Here is a 22150-nt window from a genome sequence, read left to right as displayed (position 1 = left end):
ACTGTGGAAGTCTTTTAAAACAGAGCAAAGCTTCAGAGAAATCATGTCCCATAAGAGTGAATGGAGAAGATGGCAGGATTAGGGAACTCCACATGACAAAGATTATTGAAGATTTGATCCGGAAGGAAAAAAAGTGTATATGACAGGTATAGTCAACTGCAATCAGAAGAGTGCCTGACAAATATAGAGGGTGTTATTGAATTTTTGCATCAGTATGTGGTTCAGGACAGGAGGGAATGGCAGCTCAGTCTTCTGGGGTTCTGATGCTTCCACTATGACCGATGAGGAAGTAACGTTGTGATACTGATGAAGAAGAACATGATGGATGTACTTAGACAGGATATTCTGAAAGGGGCAGAGGGGAGAGTGTAGAATGTCTAATGAAGACATGTAACTAGAATATAGTAATAGAAAAGGGATAATAATGTTCATGGGATTAAACCAATGACCCTTATTAGTCAACAGGAAATAGTGGAGCATATACAGTATGTAGGGAGTTCACAGAATAATAGGGTGGTTTTGTCTTCTCTAGTACCAACTGGGATTGCCTTGGTGAGCAATATTTGCTGAGTGTTTCCAGGAAAAAATTCTGAAGCAATATGTAGATGGGCCTACAAAGGAAGGAGCTACACTCCAGCCCGAGGGGCTCAGCTGGCAAGGTTATGGACTCTTGGTTGACGAGGGATACTGAGGCTCAGGTCAGGAAAAAGGAGGAGGAATGTGCCAGATATAGGGAACAAGGATTAGAAGAGTTCCTTGACTGGTATATAGGGACACATTTATGAAGGAAATCAATGCGGACAAAAAGAGAACATGAATAATCTCAGGCAGAGAGATGAAGGAGAATCTTAAGGGATTCTCTAAATGTACTAAGAGTAAAATGGTAGCCATGGAGATAGTAGGTCCACTTAAGGATCAATGTGATTATCTATGTCCGGAATCACAGGAGATGGATGATATTCTAAACATATATTTCTCATCTGTTTACCATGGTGAAGGTCACAACAGCAACTAAGTTGATGGGAGGGAATGTGGTATCCTGGAACACATCAACATTACCACAGAGGAAGTGTTGGTGCTGAAATGCATAGACATGGATAAAGCATCAAGACCTGATCTGGTGTATCCTGGAATACTGTGGGATTGCTGGGACTTTGGCAGAGATTTAGAAGGATCAGATTTGTTTGTATTTGGAAGAGCGAGGACTAGTTGGAGATTGTCATTACACAAGTGTTTAGGAAATAATGTCTCCAAAGTTTGACTGAGTGCTTTTGAAGTGGTTACGAAGAGGGCAGGATGGTAAACATTGTCTACATGGACTATAGAATGGCCTTTGAGCAGGCCCCACATTGTAGGCTGGTCTGGAGGGTTAGCTCACATGGGATCCAAGGTGAACTATAAGACCGTAAGACATAGGAGCAGAATTAGGTCATCTGGCCCTTCGAGTCTGCTCTGCCATTTCATCATGGCTGATCCAATTTTCCTCTCAGCCCCAGTCTCCTGCCTTCCTCCGTATCCCTTCATGCCCTGACCAATCAATAATCTATTGACCTTTGCCTTAAATATACATAAAGACTTGGCTTCCACAGCTGCCTGTGGCAGAGAATTCCAGATTCACTGCTTTCTGGCTAAAGAAATTCCTTCTCTTCTCTGTTCCAAAAGAACGCCCCTCTGTTCTGAGACTGTGTCTTTTGAGTCTTAGATTCTCCCATAATAGGAAGGGTATTGTGGACTTGAGGAAGGGTAAGACGAAGGAACACATACCAATCTTCATAGAGGGATCTGAAGTGGAGACAGTGAGCAGTTTTAAGTTCCTGGGTGTCAAGATCTCTGAGGATCTAACCTGTCCCAACATATCGATGTAGTTATAAAGAAGGCAAGACAGCAACTATACCTTATTAGAAGTTTAAACAGATTTAGCATGTCAACAAATACACTCAATAACTTCTATAGATGTACCGTGGAGAGCATTCTGACAGGCTGCATCGCTGTCTGGTATGGAGGGGCTACTGCACAGGATTGAAAAAAGCTGCAGAAGGTTGTAAACCTAGTCAGCTCCATCTTGGGTACTAGCTACAAAGTAACCGGGACATCTTCAGAGAGCAGTGTCTCAGAAAGGCAGCGTCCATTATTAAAGACCTCCAGCAACCAGGCATGTCCTTTTCTCACTGTTACCATCAGGGAGGAGGTACAGAAGCCTGAAGGCACACACTCAGCGATTCAGGAACAGCTTCTTCCCCTCTGACATCCGATTGCTAAATAGACGTTGAATCTTTGGACACTATCTCACTTTTTTTTAAATATACAGTATTTCTGTTTTTGCACATTTTTAACAATCTTTTCTATATGTATACTGTAATTGATGTACTTGTTCATCTATTATTATTGTTATTTTATTTTTTTTCTCTCTGCTAGATTATGTATTGCATTGAACCGCTGCTGCTAAGTTAACAAATCTCATGTCACATGCCGGTGATAATAAACCTGATTCTGATTCAGATGAATGCTAACATTGTATTTGCCTTCCTCACCACAGACTCAACTTGCAAATTAACCTTCAGGGAATCCTGCATAAGGACTTCCAAATCCTTTTGCACCTCAGATTTTTGCATTTTTTTTCTCCATTTAGAAAATAGTCAGCCCTTTCATTTCCTCTACCGAAGTACATGACCGTACACTTCCCAACACTGTATTCCATTTGCCATTTCTTTGCCCATTCTCCTAATCTGTCTAAGTCCTTCTGCAGTCTCTCTACTTCCTCAAAACTACTTGCCCCTCTACTTATCTTCAAATCATCTGCAAACTTTGCCAAATAACCATCAGTTCCATCATCCAAATCATTGACATATAGCGTAAAAGAATAGTCACAAAATTGGCTTGGTGATTTGAGGCAGAGGATGGTAAAGAGGAGTTGTTTTACGGATTGAAGGCCTGTGTGTACCACAAAGATCATTGCTGGTATATCTGTTGCTGGGCATATATATTAACAATTTTGATGAGAATGTAGCTGGCATAATTAGTTTTCAGATGACATCAACATTAGTGTTAAAATGGAGGTTGAAGGTGGTTAAAATAGGATACTGATAAACAGAGAGTGGGAAAAGGAATGGTAGATGGAATTTAACTCAGATGATTGTGAAGTGATGCATTTTGGCAAGTTAAACCAGGGCAGGACTTACACAATGAATTGCAGGGCTCTTGGGAGTTCTGTTGAACAGAGAGACCCAGGGCTACAAGAAGATAGTTTGTTGAAATTAGTGATAGAGGTAGACAGGGTGATGAAAAAAGTGTATGGTACAGTTTTCCTTCATCAGATGAAGCATTGAGTACAAGAGTTGGGAAGTCATGATACAGCCGTGCGAGAGACTGTTTATGCTGTGCATGGAGTCCTTTCTGGAGTTCAATCGCACTGCAAAGGAAAGGATGCAATTGAATGAGGGAAAGTGCAGAAAAGATTCACAAGGATGTTGCATGGACTGGAGTTATAGGGAAAGATTTGACAGGCTGAGAATGTTTCCCCTGGAATAAAGGAGGCTGAGAATTGAAATGACGGAGGTTTATAAAATTATGAGGAGCCAAGATAGGGTGAAGAGCTACAGTTTCTTTCCCACGCTAGAGGCATCCAAAGTTAGAGATCTTTGGTCTATGGTCAGAGGGAGCAGGTTTAAAGGAGATTTGAAAGGTAAATTTTTCACATTGACCAGTTGGTATCTGGAATGAGCTACCTTAGGAGGTGGTAGAGGCAGACACAGTAACAACATATAAATGACAACTGGACAGGTAGTTGAATGAGCAAAGCACAGAGGGTTATGGAATTCATGCAGGCAGCGACCTGGTGCACGGTCTAGGTAATCTAACTCCATATTCTCATGCTTTTCGGCAAGATAGGGCTATTGCTAATTTGTAAATAGTAGGGCAGCTCAGATAGCCTACTCCTCACATCCAGGTTTGACTGCTGATTTGTGGCTGGCTGAAGACTTCTCAGGGATATATTCCTTCATAATGGTGAGTTTTGATTGACCACTGCTTTCTCACTGAAATGTTGAGGCAAGTGTTCAGTCCAGGAAAGATTATATAGTTAAGGCAGGAAGATTACCTTCAAATTGAATCTCTGATAAACTTTTTGACATTTGCAACAACTGAGTTTATTTTTACTCTACTTCCACGAGTCCTCTATGGACAGATTATCTGAATCCCTCTATTATACATTCCAGGATCATTCTGCATTATCTGAACAGCTATGAGAACACTTAACTTTTATACTCAATGTTTTACTGAGAATAATATTCTCATTAAAAGGTAAGTAGAACTTTTCATTAAAATCTTTCATAATCTGTTGTAATGGAAGATTTTCTGAAATGTGAACTTCCTAAAGTCATTGGTACATTAACTCATTACACTTCATCAACCATGTTGGGTGCAAATCCACAGCTCTCTGAAAGTGGAATACAGGAAGGAATAAAGCCTGCTGTTCTTCATCAGTAGAGCAATGAGACTAGAAGTTGAGAAGTCACGTTGCATTTGGAATACTTATGATTGATACATTTATGACATGTACATCGAAGCATACAATGAAATTCATTGTTTGTTTTAACACTCAACATATCCTAAGGATGTAGCGGGGGCAGCCTGCAAGTGTTGCAACACATTCCAGCGCCAACACGCATGTTTCTAAACGCTAACTGCCCTAAACTCTAACCTGATCTGACCTGGAGGAAGGAGAAGATGGCGGCGCGACGGCAGCGCGCGCGTCCTCTCTGGTGATGAATATCTGTTATCTGTCAAGTAGGGGACCGTTTCACTGCCACTGCTACCGTGTGGTAACTGGGATCTTCGGAACTGAAGGCCCCAAAATCCTCGGCTTTACGTGTTTCACCAGCCGGGGAGAGGTCGAAGGCGTTTGGCAGAGGATTGCGCTCGGGAGTCTGTATCAGAGAGGCTGGTTGGAAGCTCGGAGTTTTTCGGACGGATGGACTCGGTGTCGGCTGTGGTCAGCTGCTTCCAAGGTATTGACAAGTTGTCGGTGCCTGGAGGTTTATGGCAGGGAGTTTCTCCCTTTTGCCGCCTGCTATCGGGGACTTGGGAGTCTATCGACTTGGGACTTTGAGACTTTTTTTTTACTGTGCCCATGGTTTGTTCTTCACCAAATTATGGTATTGCTTTGCACTGCTGTAACTATATGTTATAATTATGTGGTTCTGTCAGTGTTAGTCATTGGTCTGTCCTGTTTTCTGTGCTATCACTCCAGAGAAACATTGTATCATTTCTTAATGCATGTATGCATTTTTAAATGACAATAAAAGAGGACTGAGTGTTCTCATAATCTAAACTCCCCTCTCTGTCCCAAATCCATCCTTTGTGCGGGTCTTGTACAGTTCTCATTGATACATCACAGGCAGGTGGTGGAAGCTTTGGAAAGTCTGCAGGACAGATTCACCATACGTTTGTCTGGGTTAGAGGGCATGTGCTATAAGGAGAGGCTGGACAAACTTGGGTTGTTTTCTCTGCAAGGATGGAGGCTGAGGGGAGCCCTAGTGGAAGTATAAAAAAATAAGGAGGCATAGATAGGGGAGGTAAGTCTGAGTCTTTTTCCCAGGGTGGAAGTGTCAAATTTAAGAGGGCATAATTTTAAGGTGAGAGGAGGAAGCTTAAAGGAGATGCAAGGCAAGTTTTGTTTTAATACAGCCTGCCAGGAGAGGTGGTAGAAGCAGAGAGAATAGAGATCTTTAGGAGTCATTTCAATTGGCACATGAAAAAGCAGGGAAGAGAGGGATAGAGAGATGTGGATCATGTGCAGGCAGATGGGATTTGTTTAACTTGGCATCACGGTCACCACAGACTTTGTGGGCCAAGGGCCTGTTCCTGTGCTGTAATCTTCATCTTTCTAACCACAGAAGAGGTGCAGACTGTTATTTGGAGGGAGTGTCCAAACAAGTGGGCTGAGGAAGTGACCTGCCCATGCTACATGAGACTGATCTTACAAATGAATGGGTGATAGTGATGTGTTAATTTGAATCATACAGAGTCATACAGTGTAGAAATAGTTCTTTCAGCTTGATTGGTCCATGTCGACTAAAATTCCCATTTACTAGTCCCATTTTCCCACATTTGTTCCATATCCCTCAAATTCTTCCCTATCCATGCTCCTTTTAAATACTGATAATGTGCCTGTTTTAGCCACTTCCCCTGGCTCTTCATTCCATATAAGACCATAAGACATAGGAGCAGAATTAGGCCATCTGGCCCATCGAGTCTTCTCTACCATATCATCATGCCTGATCCATTTCTCTCTCAACTCCATTCTCCTGTCTTCTCACCGTAACCTTTCACACCCTGACTAATCAAGAATCTATCCATCTTTGGCTTAAATACACCCAATGACCTGGCCTCCACAGTTGCCTGTGGCAACGAATTCCACAGATTCACCACCTTCTGGCTAAATAAATTCCTCCACATCTTCATCGAAAGCCTGAGTCTGTGGGCTCTGATCCTAGTCTCCCCCACCATCAGAAACATACTCTCCACATCCACTCAATCAAGTCCTTTCAACATTTGATAGGTTTCAATGAGATCTCCCCTCACTCTTCTAAATTCCAGTGAATAATGGCCCAGAACCATCAATCGTTCCTCATGCAATAAGCCCTTCATTCCTGAAATCATTCTTATGAACCTTCTTTGAACCCTCTCCAATGCTAGCACATCCTTTATTAAATAAGGGACCTAAAACTGCTGACAATACTCCAAGTGAGGCTTTACCAGTTCCTTATAAAGCCTCATCATTACATCCTTGCTTTTATATTCTAGTCCTCTCAAAATGAATGCTAACATTGCATTTGCCTTCCTCACCACCAACTCAACCTGCAAGTTAGCCTTTAGGGAATCCTGCACAAGGTTTCCTAAGTCCCTGTGCACCTCAGGTTTCTGAACATTCTCACCATTTAGAAAATAGTCTATACTGATATTCCTTCTACCAAAGTGTATGCCCATACACTTCCTGACCTTCTTCAGCCTCCCAGCTTCTTCAGCACTACCTGTGTCTCCACCTGTCTTCGTATTATCGACAAACTTGGCCACAAAGCCATCAATTCCATCATCCAAATCATTGACATACAATGTAAAAAGAAGTGGTCCCAGCACTGACCCCTGTGGCACAACACCAGTCACAGGCAGCCAATCAGGAAATGCTCCCTTTATTCCTTTCCTTTGTCTCCTGCCAATCAGCCAATATTTTGTCCATGCCAGTATCTTTCCCGTAATTCCATGGACTGTTATCTTGTTAAGCAGCTTCAAGTGCGGCACCATGTCAAAGGCCTTCTGAAAATCCAAGTACACAACATCAACTAATTCTTTATCTATCCTGCTTATTAGTCCCTCAAGTAATTCTAACAGATTTGTTAGGCAAGATTTTCCCTCAAGGAAACCATGCTGGTTTTGGCCTGTTTTGTCATATGCTTCTGAGTACCCTGAAACCACATTCTTAACAATCAACTCTAACATTTTCCCAACCACTGAGGTCAGGCTAACTGGCCTATAATTTCCTTTCTTCTGTCTTCCTCCCTTCTTGAAGAGTGGATTGACATTTTCAGTCCACCAGAACCATTGCAGAATCAAGTGATTCTTGGAAGATCATTATTTATGCCTCCACAATCTCATCACCTGCCTCTTTCAGAAGCCTGGGGTGCAGTGCATCTGGTCCAGGTGACCTATCTACCTTCAGACCTTTCAGCTTCTCAAGCACCTTTCCCCAAGTAACAGCAATTGCACGCACTTCTGCCCCCTGACACCTTCGAATTTCCAGAGTGAAGACTGACGGAAAATATTTATCCTGCTTGTCTGCCATTTCTTTGTCCCCCATTACTACCTCTCCAGCATATTTTCTACTCTTGCCCCTCCTTTATACTTACCGTTCTGTGGGTGAAGCAGTTGCTCCTGAGGTTCCCATTAAATCTCTTCCCTCTAGTTGATTACCCAACCCTGGGAAAAAGACTGTGCACGTTCACCCTATCTATACTGCTCATAACTTGTGCCTCTCTATAAGATCACTCTTCATTCTCTGATGCTCCAGTGAAAAAGTCCTACCCTGCTCAAACTCTCCATAACTCAGTCCCTTGATTCCTGGCAATATCCTTGTAAATCCCCTCTGCACTCTTTCCAGTTAGTGGCATCTTTCCTGCAGCATGGTGATCAAAACTCATCACTGTATTTGAATTGTGGCCTTAGCAGTATTTATTTATTTAATCAATCAACCTCTTGTCCAACTGCAGCATAACATCACAACTATACTTAGTGCTTTGACCGATGAATGTCAATGTACCAAAGGCCTTCTTCACTCTGCCTACCTGCAACCATATGTTCCATCTGTTCTACAGCACTCCACAGGACCCTGCTGTTCACTCTGAATGTCCTACCCTCATTTGTCTTTCCAGAACGCAACAGCCCGCACCTAAACCAAATTAATCTCCATTTGCGATTCCTCGGCCTACTTACCCAGCTGATTAACATTCATGCTAATAACCATAATAATGCTAGTAAATGCTAATAACCAATTTTACTGCCAGCAACACCATCTATTTTAGTGTCATCTGCAAACTTACTAACCAGGCCTTGTATATTCCCTGCTGTAGTTATGAGTGTTATTCAACCAGTGCTAGTATTTCAGAGTGGGTAACAGAAAACATTGCTCAGAGATTTTGTTCTTCCCCATTCAACAGATCATCTCTGCTGGAAAAGGTTTCTAATGAGCACATCAAATAGACTAGCATGGTCATCACCCTTAAATGAGCAAGTCAAGACTCACATTCAATATTTCCACCAGAGAAAAAAAACATGGATGTGATAAAACATCATGAAAAGTTGGTCAATTTCAGCAGCAAGAATACTATTTAAAATCAAATTTACTTTCACTAGGAGAATAATAAATAATCCATATTTCAAATTTACATCACATTTTGACAAGAAAACATTTATTAAATAACATATCTGCTGGTAAACTTGGATTTTACTATTGTAATTTAGATCTCCTACATTTTGTACCACAAATATTATTTATACTATGCTGAAAAAATAGATAATGAAAATGCCAAGTTAAAGAAATATAATATCAAGTTTCAGCTTTTTAAATTGAGTACCAGGTCCATGAATTAATTGTCTGGGTGGGTTGTGCAAGAGTTAAAATTAACTTCAGATAACTCCAGTGCTTTACAGAGTTGGCTGGGATGCTGGGAGAACCCTATTTGTCCAAGTTCTGGAGAAGCTAAATGTAGGGAGCTGGATAATTAACGTACCCCAGTTTTGTGACAAATCCAGTGCAACATATTAGTATTCCTTGAGTTTCAGATTAAAATGTGGTTTGACTTAGGAGTTATCACGCCAGATCAAATATTATCTATAGCCTAGACCATATAATGTATCATGTAATATATTTTTACACAGAAGCATAAGGTGTTAAATCTAAGGGCTGTTCCCAATTTTGTCAATTGCAGTCAGAATGAGGAGTATTTAAAGGGGTGTGTATCCTCTCCTGCATAATCCACAGACTGAATTTAGAGCAACAGGCTGCTGGAGGAACTCTGCAGGTCACTGGATTGTGGGAAATCTCTGGGACTGGCGACAAGCTTGATGTGTATTCTCTGATACATAACTGACAAGGAGAACCCTTGTCAATGGATTTTATTATCAGAAGAATTTTGTAAGTCAGGTGCATAGAAACTACATCCCCAAGTGACAAACTCAGAACAAAAGGTTCAGACTTTTGGAGGATATCTAAAAATCACAACTGTGCCATTGAAGAAGAAGATAGAAAACACTTATCCCACACAAAGCTAGTAAAAGCTGGAGTGCAGCCAACCTTTCCTACCCACCACCAAACTCCTCAAAATAGTGTGTGAATGTTAGAGATCAGATTGGTTAGCGTTTCAACAGTTTGAGGAAACTGGGTAAGCGGAGTGTTGATGGGAGTGATGATGAAGGAAGGGTGAGTGAAGCGCTTGAAATTCGTGGGACTTCATTTGGATGAGTAACTAGCAGATTTGAAATGAAAGCGATAAAGAATCTGTTACAATTACAATTTGATTTCGCCCATTGAAATCCTTCAAGCTTCACGGAGTGGCCAGATTCTTATTTTCTATTTTTTTATGTTCGCGCTTTATGGGGGGAGGGGGAGGGGGTGGCTGGGTGGCCATCTTAAACTGGGAATGCTGCTAAAAAACTGCTAAAGACCTGAATATCCTCTCTTCCTTTCTGGTCTTTAGCTCCGTGCAACCACACCTCTATCATTACTAAACGCCTCTTTAGACTTGATCATTGGCGATGCTTTGGAAACCCAAATAGACCTTACACTTCCAACAGATTTGATTTCGTCCTAGATGTTACTGTCATCCTTGGAGATTCCCCAACGCATTGACGGGACCTGGTCCTCCTGTGTTTGTACTCCCAACTCTCTGTTTTGTTGTGGTTAATTTTCAGTAGTTCATTACTGACCTGCCATCGGAGATTGTAAGATCAAGTTGTGGTTAAGTTTGGCACCTTTGGAATAATAACCATTTCGGAAGAAGTTCATTCTAGAACAAAGGGGATATCCTGCCCTTTCAAAGAAAGAGACTTCCCTTCCTCCACCATCAACGCTGTCCTCAACAGCACCTCGTCCATTTCACTCACGTCTGCTCTTACCCCATCTTCCCGCCATCCTACCAGGGATAGGGTTCCTCTTGTCCTCACCTACCACCCCACCAGCCTCCGCGTCCAGCACATAATTCTCCGGAACTTCCGCCATCACCGACGGGATTCCAGCACCAAGCACATCTCCCCCCCTCCTCCCAAACTTACTTCTTTCCGCGGGGATCGCTCCCTACACGACTCCCGTGTTCATTTGTTCCTCCCCACTGATCTCCCTCCTGGCACTTATCCTTGCAAGCGGAACAAGTGCTACACCTCCTCCCTCACTACCATTCATGGCCCGAAACAGTCCTTCCAAGTGGGTCTATGGGAGTCATTTACTGTGTTTGGGTCTCCCGGTGTGGCCTCCTGTACATGGGTGAGACCCGATGTAGATTGGGGGACCACTTCGCCGAGCATCTACGCTCCGTCCACCAGAACAAGCGGGATCTCCCAGTAGCCACCCATTTCAGTTCCACTTCCCATTCCCATTCTGATATGTCCATCAATGGCTTCCTCACTGTCATGATGAGGCCACATTTAGATCGGAGGAACAACACCTTATATTTGGTTTGGGTCGCCTCCAACCTGATGGTATGAATATCGATTTCTCAAACTTCCACCAATGCCTCTCAACCCCTCTCCCTTTTCCCTCTCTCACTTCATCTCACCAATCAACTTCCCAGCTCTTTAATTCCTCCCCCTCCATGTATCACCTATCACCAGGTGGTTGTCTCTCCCCTCTCCCCACCTTTCAAATCTGCTCCTCAGCTTTTTTTCTCTCTAGTCCTGCCGAAGGGTTTCGGCCTGAGACGTCGACTGTACCTCTTTCCCACAGATGCTGCCTGGCCTGCTGAGTTCCTCTAGCATTTTGTGTGTGTTGCTCGTTAGAACTTACTAAATTTTCTTTAAGAATGCAAAATTCAATTCCCTTTGGAATCTAGTCAGCACCCTTATGGAACTCGTTCCCACTTGTGACCAATATTCGGTAGCTTCCTTAGAAATCTGTTGTGTTTTTTTTTAACCATAATGGATCAATGCTCAGTGAACCATGAATCACGCTAAAATGATTGAGAAAAGTAATTTACTGCGGTATTTTTAAAGCCAGCGATACAGCATGCATAGCCCTATTTGCATTGTGTGGGCGCGGAAGAGAGAGAGAGTGAAGTTGGATTTGCAGATTGTGCGAAAGTTTCATGCGAATATGTTTGCGCGCGTACACGGTGAGGTGTGCCTGCTGTTCTCTGTGCACGGTGCGTGTACACGCCGGACACGCCTGTCTTTGTTGGGCTGTTTTGTTCCTCTTGTAATTGACCGCGGGGTTGCCGTTCACGTCCCCTGCTGGGAAGCTTGCCCCTTGGCTCTGAGCTCCCTCCGGCGCTAGCGGAACGAGCCAGCCAACCATTCTTGTTATTTTTTTTCATCTTTCACAAGGCAGGAACGGGCACCCTCCCAATCTAATGATTTGGAGATAAAGGTGGAGATTTCTTCCTGATTGGCTTCCAGGAATCACATGGGTAGGTTTCTATAAGGAGCTGAGATTCGCAAATTGGTTACTTTCAGCATTTTGAAACTGACAACTGCCCGTATTAGTCGCGGCTCCTGTTTAAAATACAGTCAGAGCAATATAAGGAAGAGGGTGTATTTTAGCCACTGCTCCGATTTCCCAGCTGTTCACCCACCGATTTCCAGCTGTTCCTCTGGATATGTGGAGAACCTATTGGAAGTTATGGGAATAAAAACAGATATTTGCTTTGGTGCTGCTTAGATCGCTAGAAGACAGAGAGAGCAATCTCGCTCGTTCCTCCTACTGATGTACACCCGCAACCAGCAATAGACGACCAGTGCGTTTGTGATGCGTCTTCCTCCTGTGTTTTATCTAAGGTGGGATTTTAACGTGTGGTTTACTTTTCTAGAATGGCTCGCTTCGGAAGCGACGTGTCGGCTCGCTATGGAGGAAGCACAACGGGCGGGGGCAGAGGTGCAAACCGCCAGGGTGGACCTCATGCCGGCCAGAGAGGCATGTACGGCTCGAAGTCGATGGCCCAAAGAGCCCGGACTATGGCTCTGTACAATCCCATCCCCGTCCGTCAGAACTGCTTCACAGTCAACAGATCACTTTTTATATTTAGCGAAGACAACATTATACGAAAATATGCCAAACGAATAACCGAGTGGCCATATCCTTTTGTATTTCGCCGGGGCAGCCTAGATTCTCTGCAGAATCACAGCCATGGGTTTATTGCTGGTTATTGGGCAAAGGTTCAGCCAGCTGTTGCCTGGGCGTGTATGTAGAAGGCGTGTGCCGGTGGGAGTGCTTTGTGCTGCGTATCTCAAGGGAGGCTGTTGTTTTTTTTTCATCTATAATCTCAGTTCTTCGATTCTTCGTAACTGCAGCGGGTCTCATTCGTAGGGTACTGAGATGAATATCAGGACGTGTGATAATCAACGCGCTTTCGTTCCTCATGTGCTGTGGTCCAAACTATTGCAAGGAACGGGCATATCGCTTTCAGTTTAACATAAGCATCCCCACGATCACTGTTCCCCTCTCAACCCCACACCCCCATCCTGTTTCCCAGTCTAGTACAACTATAAGTCTGGGCAATCACTTGTGTTAAAGTGTACTGACATTTGCATGAAGAGATCATCCTTATTTCCCGTTTGTTAAGTGCACAGCTAAATTATTATTTTTAAAAGTACCTCCTAAAAATACTGCTCGGGGGAAATCACCCCGGACACTTACTTCCTTGTATTCTTCCCGACAGTTCTAAGATACAGCCCTCGGAGCAGCCCTTGCCCATTTATTTACACTGCAGATGTACATCGGCAGTGCCAGAAGATTTTCGGTTTGCTGAGAAAGTTGCCACATTTTCCTGCTTGTGCACCACAGTTAAAATGGTGTTTAGAGGGAGGGCGCTGGTGTGGAGGCGCTGTTCACTGCTTCCAGGCGCTGTCCTAGGTGCTGAAATGCGCCCACGCCTTCACGCAGAAGGGAATCCACGATCCGGCGAGAGATGGCAAAATCCATGTTGTTGGCGAGAAAGGCAGGTCGGGCACCCTGGCTAGGTGTGAGCGATAGAGGGAGACTTTTAAAAATGCACTTGGTGCACATTATTACTACTGTTATTATTATCATCATTATTATTATATGCAGATTTTGTCCCGCTCGATGGCTAATATTTGTTTGTTGCTTGCTTCTTTAAAAATGCTAAACATGTACGTCAAGTTACGTGGTGTAACGATGATTTTCCCTCGGAAATGCAGTTAGGAGTAAGAAGAATTGCCAAAAGAATATTCATCTCAGTACCCTTCAAACTTTTCCTTGACCAGCCATAGTTAAAACCGTTAGAAAGACAGAGCCAGAGGATCCGCAGCCCGCCAATTTGCACCAATATTCGCAGATTCAACCGAACCATCTCCTCCGGGCGATCTCGCCCCCTGACGTTTAATACCCTCGGGATTAGTGCTGAATTAAGGACAAATTTAAAGTTACCCCTACAATTACACTGAGGTGTGATCAATTACAAGCTTGGATCAAATTGTCTTTATATTTTTAATTGTGGGCTTAAGAGAGAAACAAGGTCCACATATGATGTTAATTTACCTTAACCTTGCTCACTCCATTTGAATACATGATACTAGCAACTATTATTGCAAACTGCATCGTTTTGGCCTTGGAGCAACATCTTCCAGATGGCGATAAAACACCAATGTCAGAAAGATTGGTAAGATTTAGTTATTTGGAATTGATTATACTTTCAACACACTGCTAAACATAATTCCATTTCTTTTAAAGCCACTGATGATGTTATTGACATAAACTTTTGATTCCTTTAAAAAATCAAAAAACTGGATTAAGGCTGTTCAGCATGGTTGTGCAACACCTGTGGAAAGCAGGTTAATTTTGGTGTCGATGTTTCACTGGAGCCTCCTTCAGCATGTGGAATATTTTAAAAATTATTTCTGCTATTTTTCTTTCTTTTTCAGAAATTTTCAGAAGAGAACTATTTTTTCTACATTCCTAGAAAATACAGATGATGTAACTGTTTAATAACGGCAGGATTTTAGATATTTAGAATAGATTCAAATTTGAATTGGAAGCAAAAATACTTTCTGAATGAGATGACAATATACTGCATACTCAGTGTCCACTTTATTCAATACGTCTTGTACCTAATGAAGTGGCCATTGAGTGCATATTCATGGTTTTCTATTGTGTTGACCATCCACATCAAGGTTTGATGTGTTGTGCACTCAGAGATGCACTTCCATACAGCACTGTTATACACCTGCTCGCCAATGCAAATGACTAATAAGCCAATCATTTAGCAACAACTCAAAGCACCGGCAATTTATTTATTTAAAGATACAGCATGGAACAGGCTCTTCAGACCCACGGAGCCATGCTGCCCAACAATCCACCAATTTAACCCTAGCCTAATCACAGAACAATGTACAATGATCAATTAACCGGTTAACCAGTCTGTCTTTGGAATGTGGGAGGAAATCAAAGAACCCAGGGGAAACCCACAGGCCCACAGGAAAAACATACAAACCTTACAGAGGATGCTGCAAATGAACTCCAATGCCATACACTGTCATAGCATCACACTAGCTGCTACGCTACTGTGGTGCTACCATGGAAGTTTAAGGTGCTGTCACCTTCCTGTCAGCTTGAACCAGTTTGGCCATTCTCCTCTGCCCTCTCTCTTTAACAAGTTGCTGCTCACTGGATGTGTTTTGTACTTTGCACCATTCTCTGTAAACTCTGGAGAAAGTTGTGTGTGAAAATCCCAGGAGATCAAAGGTTCTGAGATACCGAAACCACCCTACCTGGCACCAACAATCATTCTATGGTCAAAGTCACTTTGATCACATTTCTTTCCAATTCTGATGTTTGGTATGAATAAAAACTGAACTTCTTGACCGTGCCTGTATGCCTTTATGCATTATGTTGCCTCCACATGATCGACTGATTAGATATTTGCAGTAATGAACAGGTGGCCGCTGAGTTTATACACACCACTGAAAACACAACTTAAGTAAGCATTCAAAAGGGGAGTCACAATTTAGCAAAATACAAAGATAGTCTTTAAAGCAGTGGGCATAATAATAGGATTATTAATTGGTTTATTAGTGTCACATGTCATTGAGACAGGAAAAATCTATAATCAGGGCGGATTATTTTAACCCTGTATAAAAAACAATAGTGGAGTGCACAGAGAAGGTGGACAAATATGATGGAAGAACCATGGCGAGGTAGATTAAGAGATTAAGGGTTTGGCTTTATGATACAAGAGGTTTGTTTCAGACTTATAACATGAACAAAAGCTCCCTTGAGCATGGCGGTCGGTACATGTTTTCAAGCTTTTATATCTGCTGCGGAATAGAAGGTGGTGATGTTGGGCGAGTTGTGGAGGACAATGATGTGGTTGTCAGTGGCCATAGATTAGAGTACTCTATGTTGGCTGCTTTACTAAGGCAACAGGAGAAGTGGATACGGTGTCAAGGACCAACTTTTGGTATTATTTCTTATACTTTTAGATTCAATCTAATTTTTATGACATTGACTGAATTCTTTGGTGCTGGTGGTACCATCATTAACTTCAATGCTGTTGTATTTGAAGGGACAGGTGGTGGTAGAAATCATGCAGAGGTTCTCCAGATCTTTAACTGGTAACTACGCTTGGAAATTCCACTTGTTGTGACAAAAGGTGGCTGGAGTTGGTGGGTCCACAGACTATCCCTCTACATAGCCTAGTGTCAAACCCAAGCCTGAATAATAGAACTTTGGCATTGTACCAGTTGTCAGAGCAATACTGCAGGGCAGCCACCAGAACCTCAGAAAAAGAGGCTAGAAGTGAAGTTATTTTTCACACCATACCATGAATGCTAGCTACAAAGATATTGGGAGATTACTTCAATAGCTGTAAAAAATGACATCAACCTATCTGGAAAGTTAACCATTCTAATTGATTTAAGAAATATGTTTGCTTTTTTATCTTTACTTAATTGGAGTCTATTAACTACATCTATAGTTGGTTGACACATCATCCTAAATGTGTGGATAAACTCATTGCTGTATCCTGTAGCATATCAATTAGCTTATTGATTTGTTTTTTTTGCATCGAAGACAAAATTATTCAGTGAAATTATAGTTCTAGAAACCAAATAGAAAGTAAACTTTCTTTACTGGAATATACTATACAGATTTTGCACAATTCAAGGAGTTTTCTTTTAGTGTCATTTTAACTTCAGAGGGAAGAGTTTTCATCAACTATTTCACACAAAAGTTACATATTTAATGTTAATTATTAAGAAAACAGCTTTACAGCATGCAAAAAACAGTTTTCATGCGGTCCCAAAACATATTCAAATTAAAAAAATGTGCAGATGTTGGAAATCTGAAACAAAAGCAGAAAATGCTGGAAACATTCAGTGGGTCAGGCAGTCTATGTGGAAAAATTAAGTCTTTACAGCATTTTTGTTTATTAAATTATGCACTTTTATTGAAAGAGAAACCCACAATGGTAGCATGTACATCATATATCATAACTGCTCCACCAGAGGACATCACAATGGACTTCATTTTTGAAGTCATAGATTAGATCTACTTTATGTCCTGTATGGAGGATAGTTTGCCTTCTGAAGTTCCAAAACATGGCAGGAAGGAACCACTGATGTGAATTTACTGTCCCATTTCCCACCTCTGCAAAAAGAAGACAAATCAGGAAACCTCAGAGATGCTATCAGCTGGCCTTTTTGAAGAAGTGAGTCAAATCCCATTTTGGTAATTCAAAAGGAGATCTTTCTTTGCTCTTACCTGTTGTCAGGCAATAACGGTCATGCCTCTCATAATGCACCAATTCCATCTCTGAAGAATGATCTTCATCACCTGAAAACTCAAAGAAAAGTGCAGAAATCAGTGCTAATTAATCCTCATAGTCTTTTGCGATTTTACAGAAGTCTTCACCTCTGCCAAAATAGGAATTAATAAGATTAAAGTTTCCTAAATTTGGTTATCTGCATAACCTTATCTCCATCTTTTTTCTGTGAAATGATGAGATGTAACCGAATGCACTCTCAGGTTGAGTAAACCCACTCTGAATCAGCATGGAAGCAAGTTGTCATGTCTCCAAGGGAGTGACTGACTGAAGATACTTTTCAGATTCTAATAACTTTTTCAATTTTTCCTTTTGCAATATTATCTCTGCTAACCATTTTACTGAAATTGGGACGTGGAAAACTGATTAAGCTCCTTTGCCTTCATTGTAGAGCCATAGTTTAAACACAGAGATGAGGCTTATTTGTGTGCAAACTCAGAGACTGAGCTCCAAGCCATGGTCAGCTTGCTCTCAGAAGATAACAGGAGGTTAATCCTTGTGCTAAACACCCATAATGCAGAAACCCTCAATCAACTTGTTCCTGCTGCACCACAATAAAGTTCACTAACAATAAAAGTGCTCGACAAGACCTGGGAACTGTGAATCACTTTCCATTTCTTAGGAGTCACCATTCAGTGAAAACAGACATTGATGTGAAAATTCATCTCCAGCTTCAATTCCAGCTTGGCCTGTGGCATCAAGGGAAAGTCTTCCATGATTAAGACCTCGAGCCTAGCACTCTCATAGAATTCTGGACAGTGAGACCCATCTCCTGTATGCCTTGGAGTTGTGAACTGCCTTCAGAAAGCATGTCAGAACATTAGACAGGTATCGCCAAAACTGTCTCCACAAAAGTCTCCCAAAGAAGTGGTGTGTTATACAATTGGGTGTCCTCTCCCAGGACAGCAAGCAGTGATCCAGTGGGGAAAAAGGCCAGCAATGTCTGTATGTCTGACACACTGGACCCATGAAGCGGGCAGTCTGTCTCATGATCCGTAGCAACAAGGGGTTATCAGGAGCAGAGAAAGGTTGCTGTCAAGATGCTGTGCATGGAAATATGGAACATCCTCACTGACATGGAATCCTTGTCCTGTCACCCATCAGCATTCAGAAGGTGTATTCAGGATGGTGCACAGAGTCTCTTCATTGGAAGCATCATGCAGAAACGCAGTCAGAAACACGGAAAGCAAACCCTAACCTCCAATATGACCTACATACGGCCGTGACGGTGGGGAGGGAGGAGGGGGCATGATCCCTGATCCATCTTATAAACCCCCAAACTAGTATAGAAGTAAATCATTGCCTGCACACACTGAAGGTGTTCCTGGATGGTCTGATGAGTAAAGAGCTAATGTGGAGGACACTTTACATTCCGGTAAGGAGCAAAATTGCCACAGGTTTCTTTCAGTTAAGATCTCTGTCAATCTTTTGTTTCTTAGTTCACAACCACCACTATAGACTGGCAAAAGCACCACTCCATTGTTGGAATTAGTTGGAACATGTATTGCAGGCCAGAACCTAACTCTTGGGTGATCTCATGCAGAAACTGACAGAGTGGTTTACTTTAAGCTGGAAGATATTATTACCTGAAAAGTGATGACTATCACTTTCTTCAGAACTTGCAGTCAACTTTGCAACAAACTGCAGATGCTGGAAGTCCGAAAGAAACTTTGGTTAGACCACACTTGGAGTACTGTGTTCAGTTCTGGTCAGCTCATTATAGGGAGGCTGTGTTGTAAAAACTTTAGAGAGGGTGCAAAGCAGATTTCATTTTTTTTCTTTCGAGTGAGGAATGATGAGAGGTGACTTGATAGAAGTATATCTGATGGTACAAGTTATAGATAGAGTGGACAGCCTTTTTCCCAGAGCAGAAATGGCTCATATGAGAGGGCATAATTTTAAGGTGATTGAAAGGAAGTATGGGGGGGGGTGGTGAGGGAAGGTGGCAGAGGTGTTTTTTTTTACAGAGAGTGGTAGGTGTGTGAAATGCACTGCCAGGGTGATGGTGGAGGCAGGTGTATTAGGGATATTTTAGATACACATAGATAGGTACATAGATGAAAGAGAAATCAAGGGCTATGTGGAAGACAAGTGCTAGATTGATCTTAAATGTTGTGCTGACATTAAAAGTTGGCACAACATTGTGGGACAAAGGGCCTGAACTATGCTGAACTGTTGTATATTCTACGTAAAAACAGAAAAACCCCGCAAACTCTCAAAAGGTCAGGCAGCATCTGTGGAAGGAGAAACTGTTAATGCTTTAGGTCCAAGATCCTTTGTTAGACAAAGATCTGATAAAAGTTTTTCAATGTGAAGAATTAACTCTTCTTAAATTTGTAAATAGTTTTATTATTGTCACATGTACAGAGGTACAGTGAAAAACTTTACATGCTATCCACACAGATCATTGTGTGCAGCTTTGGTCACCTACCTACAGGAAAGATGTCAATAAGATTGAAAGAGTGCAGAGAAAATATAAAAGGGTGTTGTGTGGACTTGCGGATGAGTTACAGGAAAGAGTTGAATAGGTTAGGAACTTTTTCCTTAGTATGTAGGAGAATGAGGGGAGATTTGATAGAGGTATACAAAATTTTGAGGGGTATAGATGGGGTAAATGCAAGCAGGCTTTTTATAATGAGGTGGGGTGAGACTAGAACTAGAAGTCATGGGTTAAAGGTAAAAGGTGAAATGTTTAAGGGAACCTGAGGGGGAACTTCTTCATTCAGAGGGAGGTGAGATTGTGGAAGGAGCTGCCAGTGGGAGTGATGGATGCGGGTTTGATTTCAACATTTAAGAGAAGTTTGGATAGGTACATGGTTGGGAAGGGTCTGGAGGGCTATGGTCCAGGTGTAGGTCTGTGGGACTCGGCAGATTAATATTTCAGCATGGAACTGTTTCTGTGCTCTAGTTTTCTATGACTGCATAATTTCTTCACATCAGTGAATTGAGTTTGTAGAATGGAAAGTGGTAACAGAATGCAAAATATCATGTTGGAATGACAAAGTTAAGTGCAGGTAGACAGAAGGTGTAAAGGTGATAGAGTCCATCTTACCATACAAGAGGTCCGTTCAATAATCTTATAACAGCAGGACAGAATCTGTAATTGAGCAGGGTGAGAAGAGAGAATGTCTGGAATAGATGAAGTCTCTGACTATGCTGGCTGTTTCTCTTAAGCCAGTGAGAATGGTAGACATAGTCCATAGACAGGAGGATAGTTTCTGTAATATGCTGAGCAGTGTCCACAACTCTTTGCAGTTTCAGCTGCTCTCGTTGAGCCATACCAACCCAGATGGGAAACTTTCTATGGTACTTTAAAAGTTGCTGAGGGTCAGTGCGGGCAAGCAGAATTTCTGTAGCCTCCTGAGGAAGCAGAAGTACTGGTGCTCTTTCTGGGCAGTTGTGTCCATGTGGTTGGACCAGAACACTCCTCGGAACTTGAAGCGCTCAACCCTCTCAGCTTCAGCACCACTGATGTAAACAGAAGCGTGTGCACTACCCACCTTCCAGAAATCAAGGGCCAGTTTTTCTGTTCTCCTGGCCCTGAGGGAAAGATTGTTGGCATGACCCCCGTGTCACTGAGCTCCGTCTCCTTCCAGTACTCCGGTTATTTGAACTTTAGACCACAACATTGGTGTCATCTACAAATTTATAGATGGGGTTAGGGCAGATGTGGCCACGCCATCATGAGCTTTATTTCCATGGATGTTGCCTGATCCTGCTGGTGCATCCAGATTTTTCTATTTCTATGCAGCAAAATATTAATGTTTGTCACAAATAATGATTAGTAACGTGTAACACTTTACCTAAAAAATATAGTTGCCTTGAAAACTAATGAAATTTTTTAAAACAGGCTTTCAATGAGTAGATGCATGGTGGCATATCAGTTAGTGCAACGTTATTGCAGTTCACGGCATTGAAGTTTGGAGGTCAATTCCAACACCTTCTGTAAGGAGCTTGTATGTCCTCCCTGTGGAACGCGTGTGTTTCCCACGGGTGCTCTGGTTTCCTCTCACAGTCCAAAGATGTACTGGTTTTTAGACAAATTGGTCATTGTAAGGTGTCCTGTGATTAGGCTAGTGTTAAATTGGTGAGTTGTTGGGCAGTGCGACTCGATGGGCTGGAAAGGCCTGCTCCGTGCTGTATCTCTAAATAAGATAAAAATAAACCAGTGGAAGGCCCTGAATAAATATTCATGTGTTTAAAAAATAATGGCAATACTCTATCTTGCAAATAATTCATGACACTGCTGTTGTCTTGTATGCACTAATGTAGTGATTAAAACTTAATGTTCAGTGAGAACTGCAAAGGACTCGATGTGGTTATTTTAAAGACTCTTGTTGCCACAAGAAGCATCAGTGCTGATGTATACATATAGAATTGTTCCTTAACTAATGAGATGTTGAGATGCTCTTTTAATTACCTGACAAACTATTTATAAAGGAACAGAGCAAAATATAATGGTGCTGGTAGCATATGTGGAGGGGAAAAGCAGATAAAGGTCATTCAGAGTTAACCAAGTTCTGATGAAATAATGTTAATTCTGTGTCTTTCCACAGATGATACCTTACCAAGTACTTCCAGTTTTTGTGTTTTTACTCAACAGAAAACTAATT

At 42.0% G+C, this 22150-nt stretch overlaps 1 protein-coding gene across 2 annotated transcripts in view; it reads left to right on the top strand.

Moving 5' to 3' along the window:
* The window catches only part of cacna1ba (calcium channel, voltage-dependent, N type, alpha 1B subunit, a), a 927013-nt gene that overhangs the window by 50565 nt on the left and 854298 nt on the right, over positions 1-22150 (top strand). For both annotated transcript variants that reach the window (XM_072240685.1, XM_072240684.1), the window contains exons 3-4: positions 12570-12833; positions 14273-14378. In XM_072240685.1, coding sequence (XP_072096786.1) covers positions 12570-12833; positions 14273-14378 — 370 coding nt within the window. The remainder of the gene's footprint in view (positions 1-12569; positions 12834-14272; positions 14379-22150) is intronic.

Source organism: Mobula birostris, chromosome 22 (genome assembly GCF_030028105.1).
Source record: "Mobula birostris isolate sMobBir1 chromosome 22, sMobBir1.hap1, whole genome shotgun sequence".
NCBI lineage: Eukaryota > Metazoa > Chordata > Chondrichthyes > Myliobatiformes > Myliobatidae > Mobula > Mobula birostris.
Note: the sequence above shows the minus strand (reverse complement) of the source record. Positions and strands in the feature narration are given on the sequence as shown.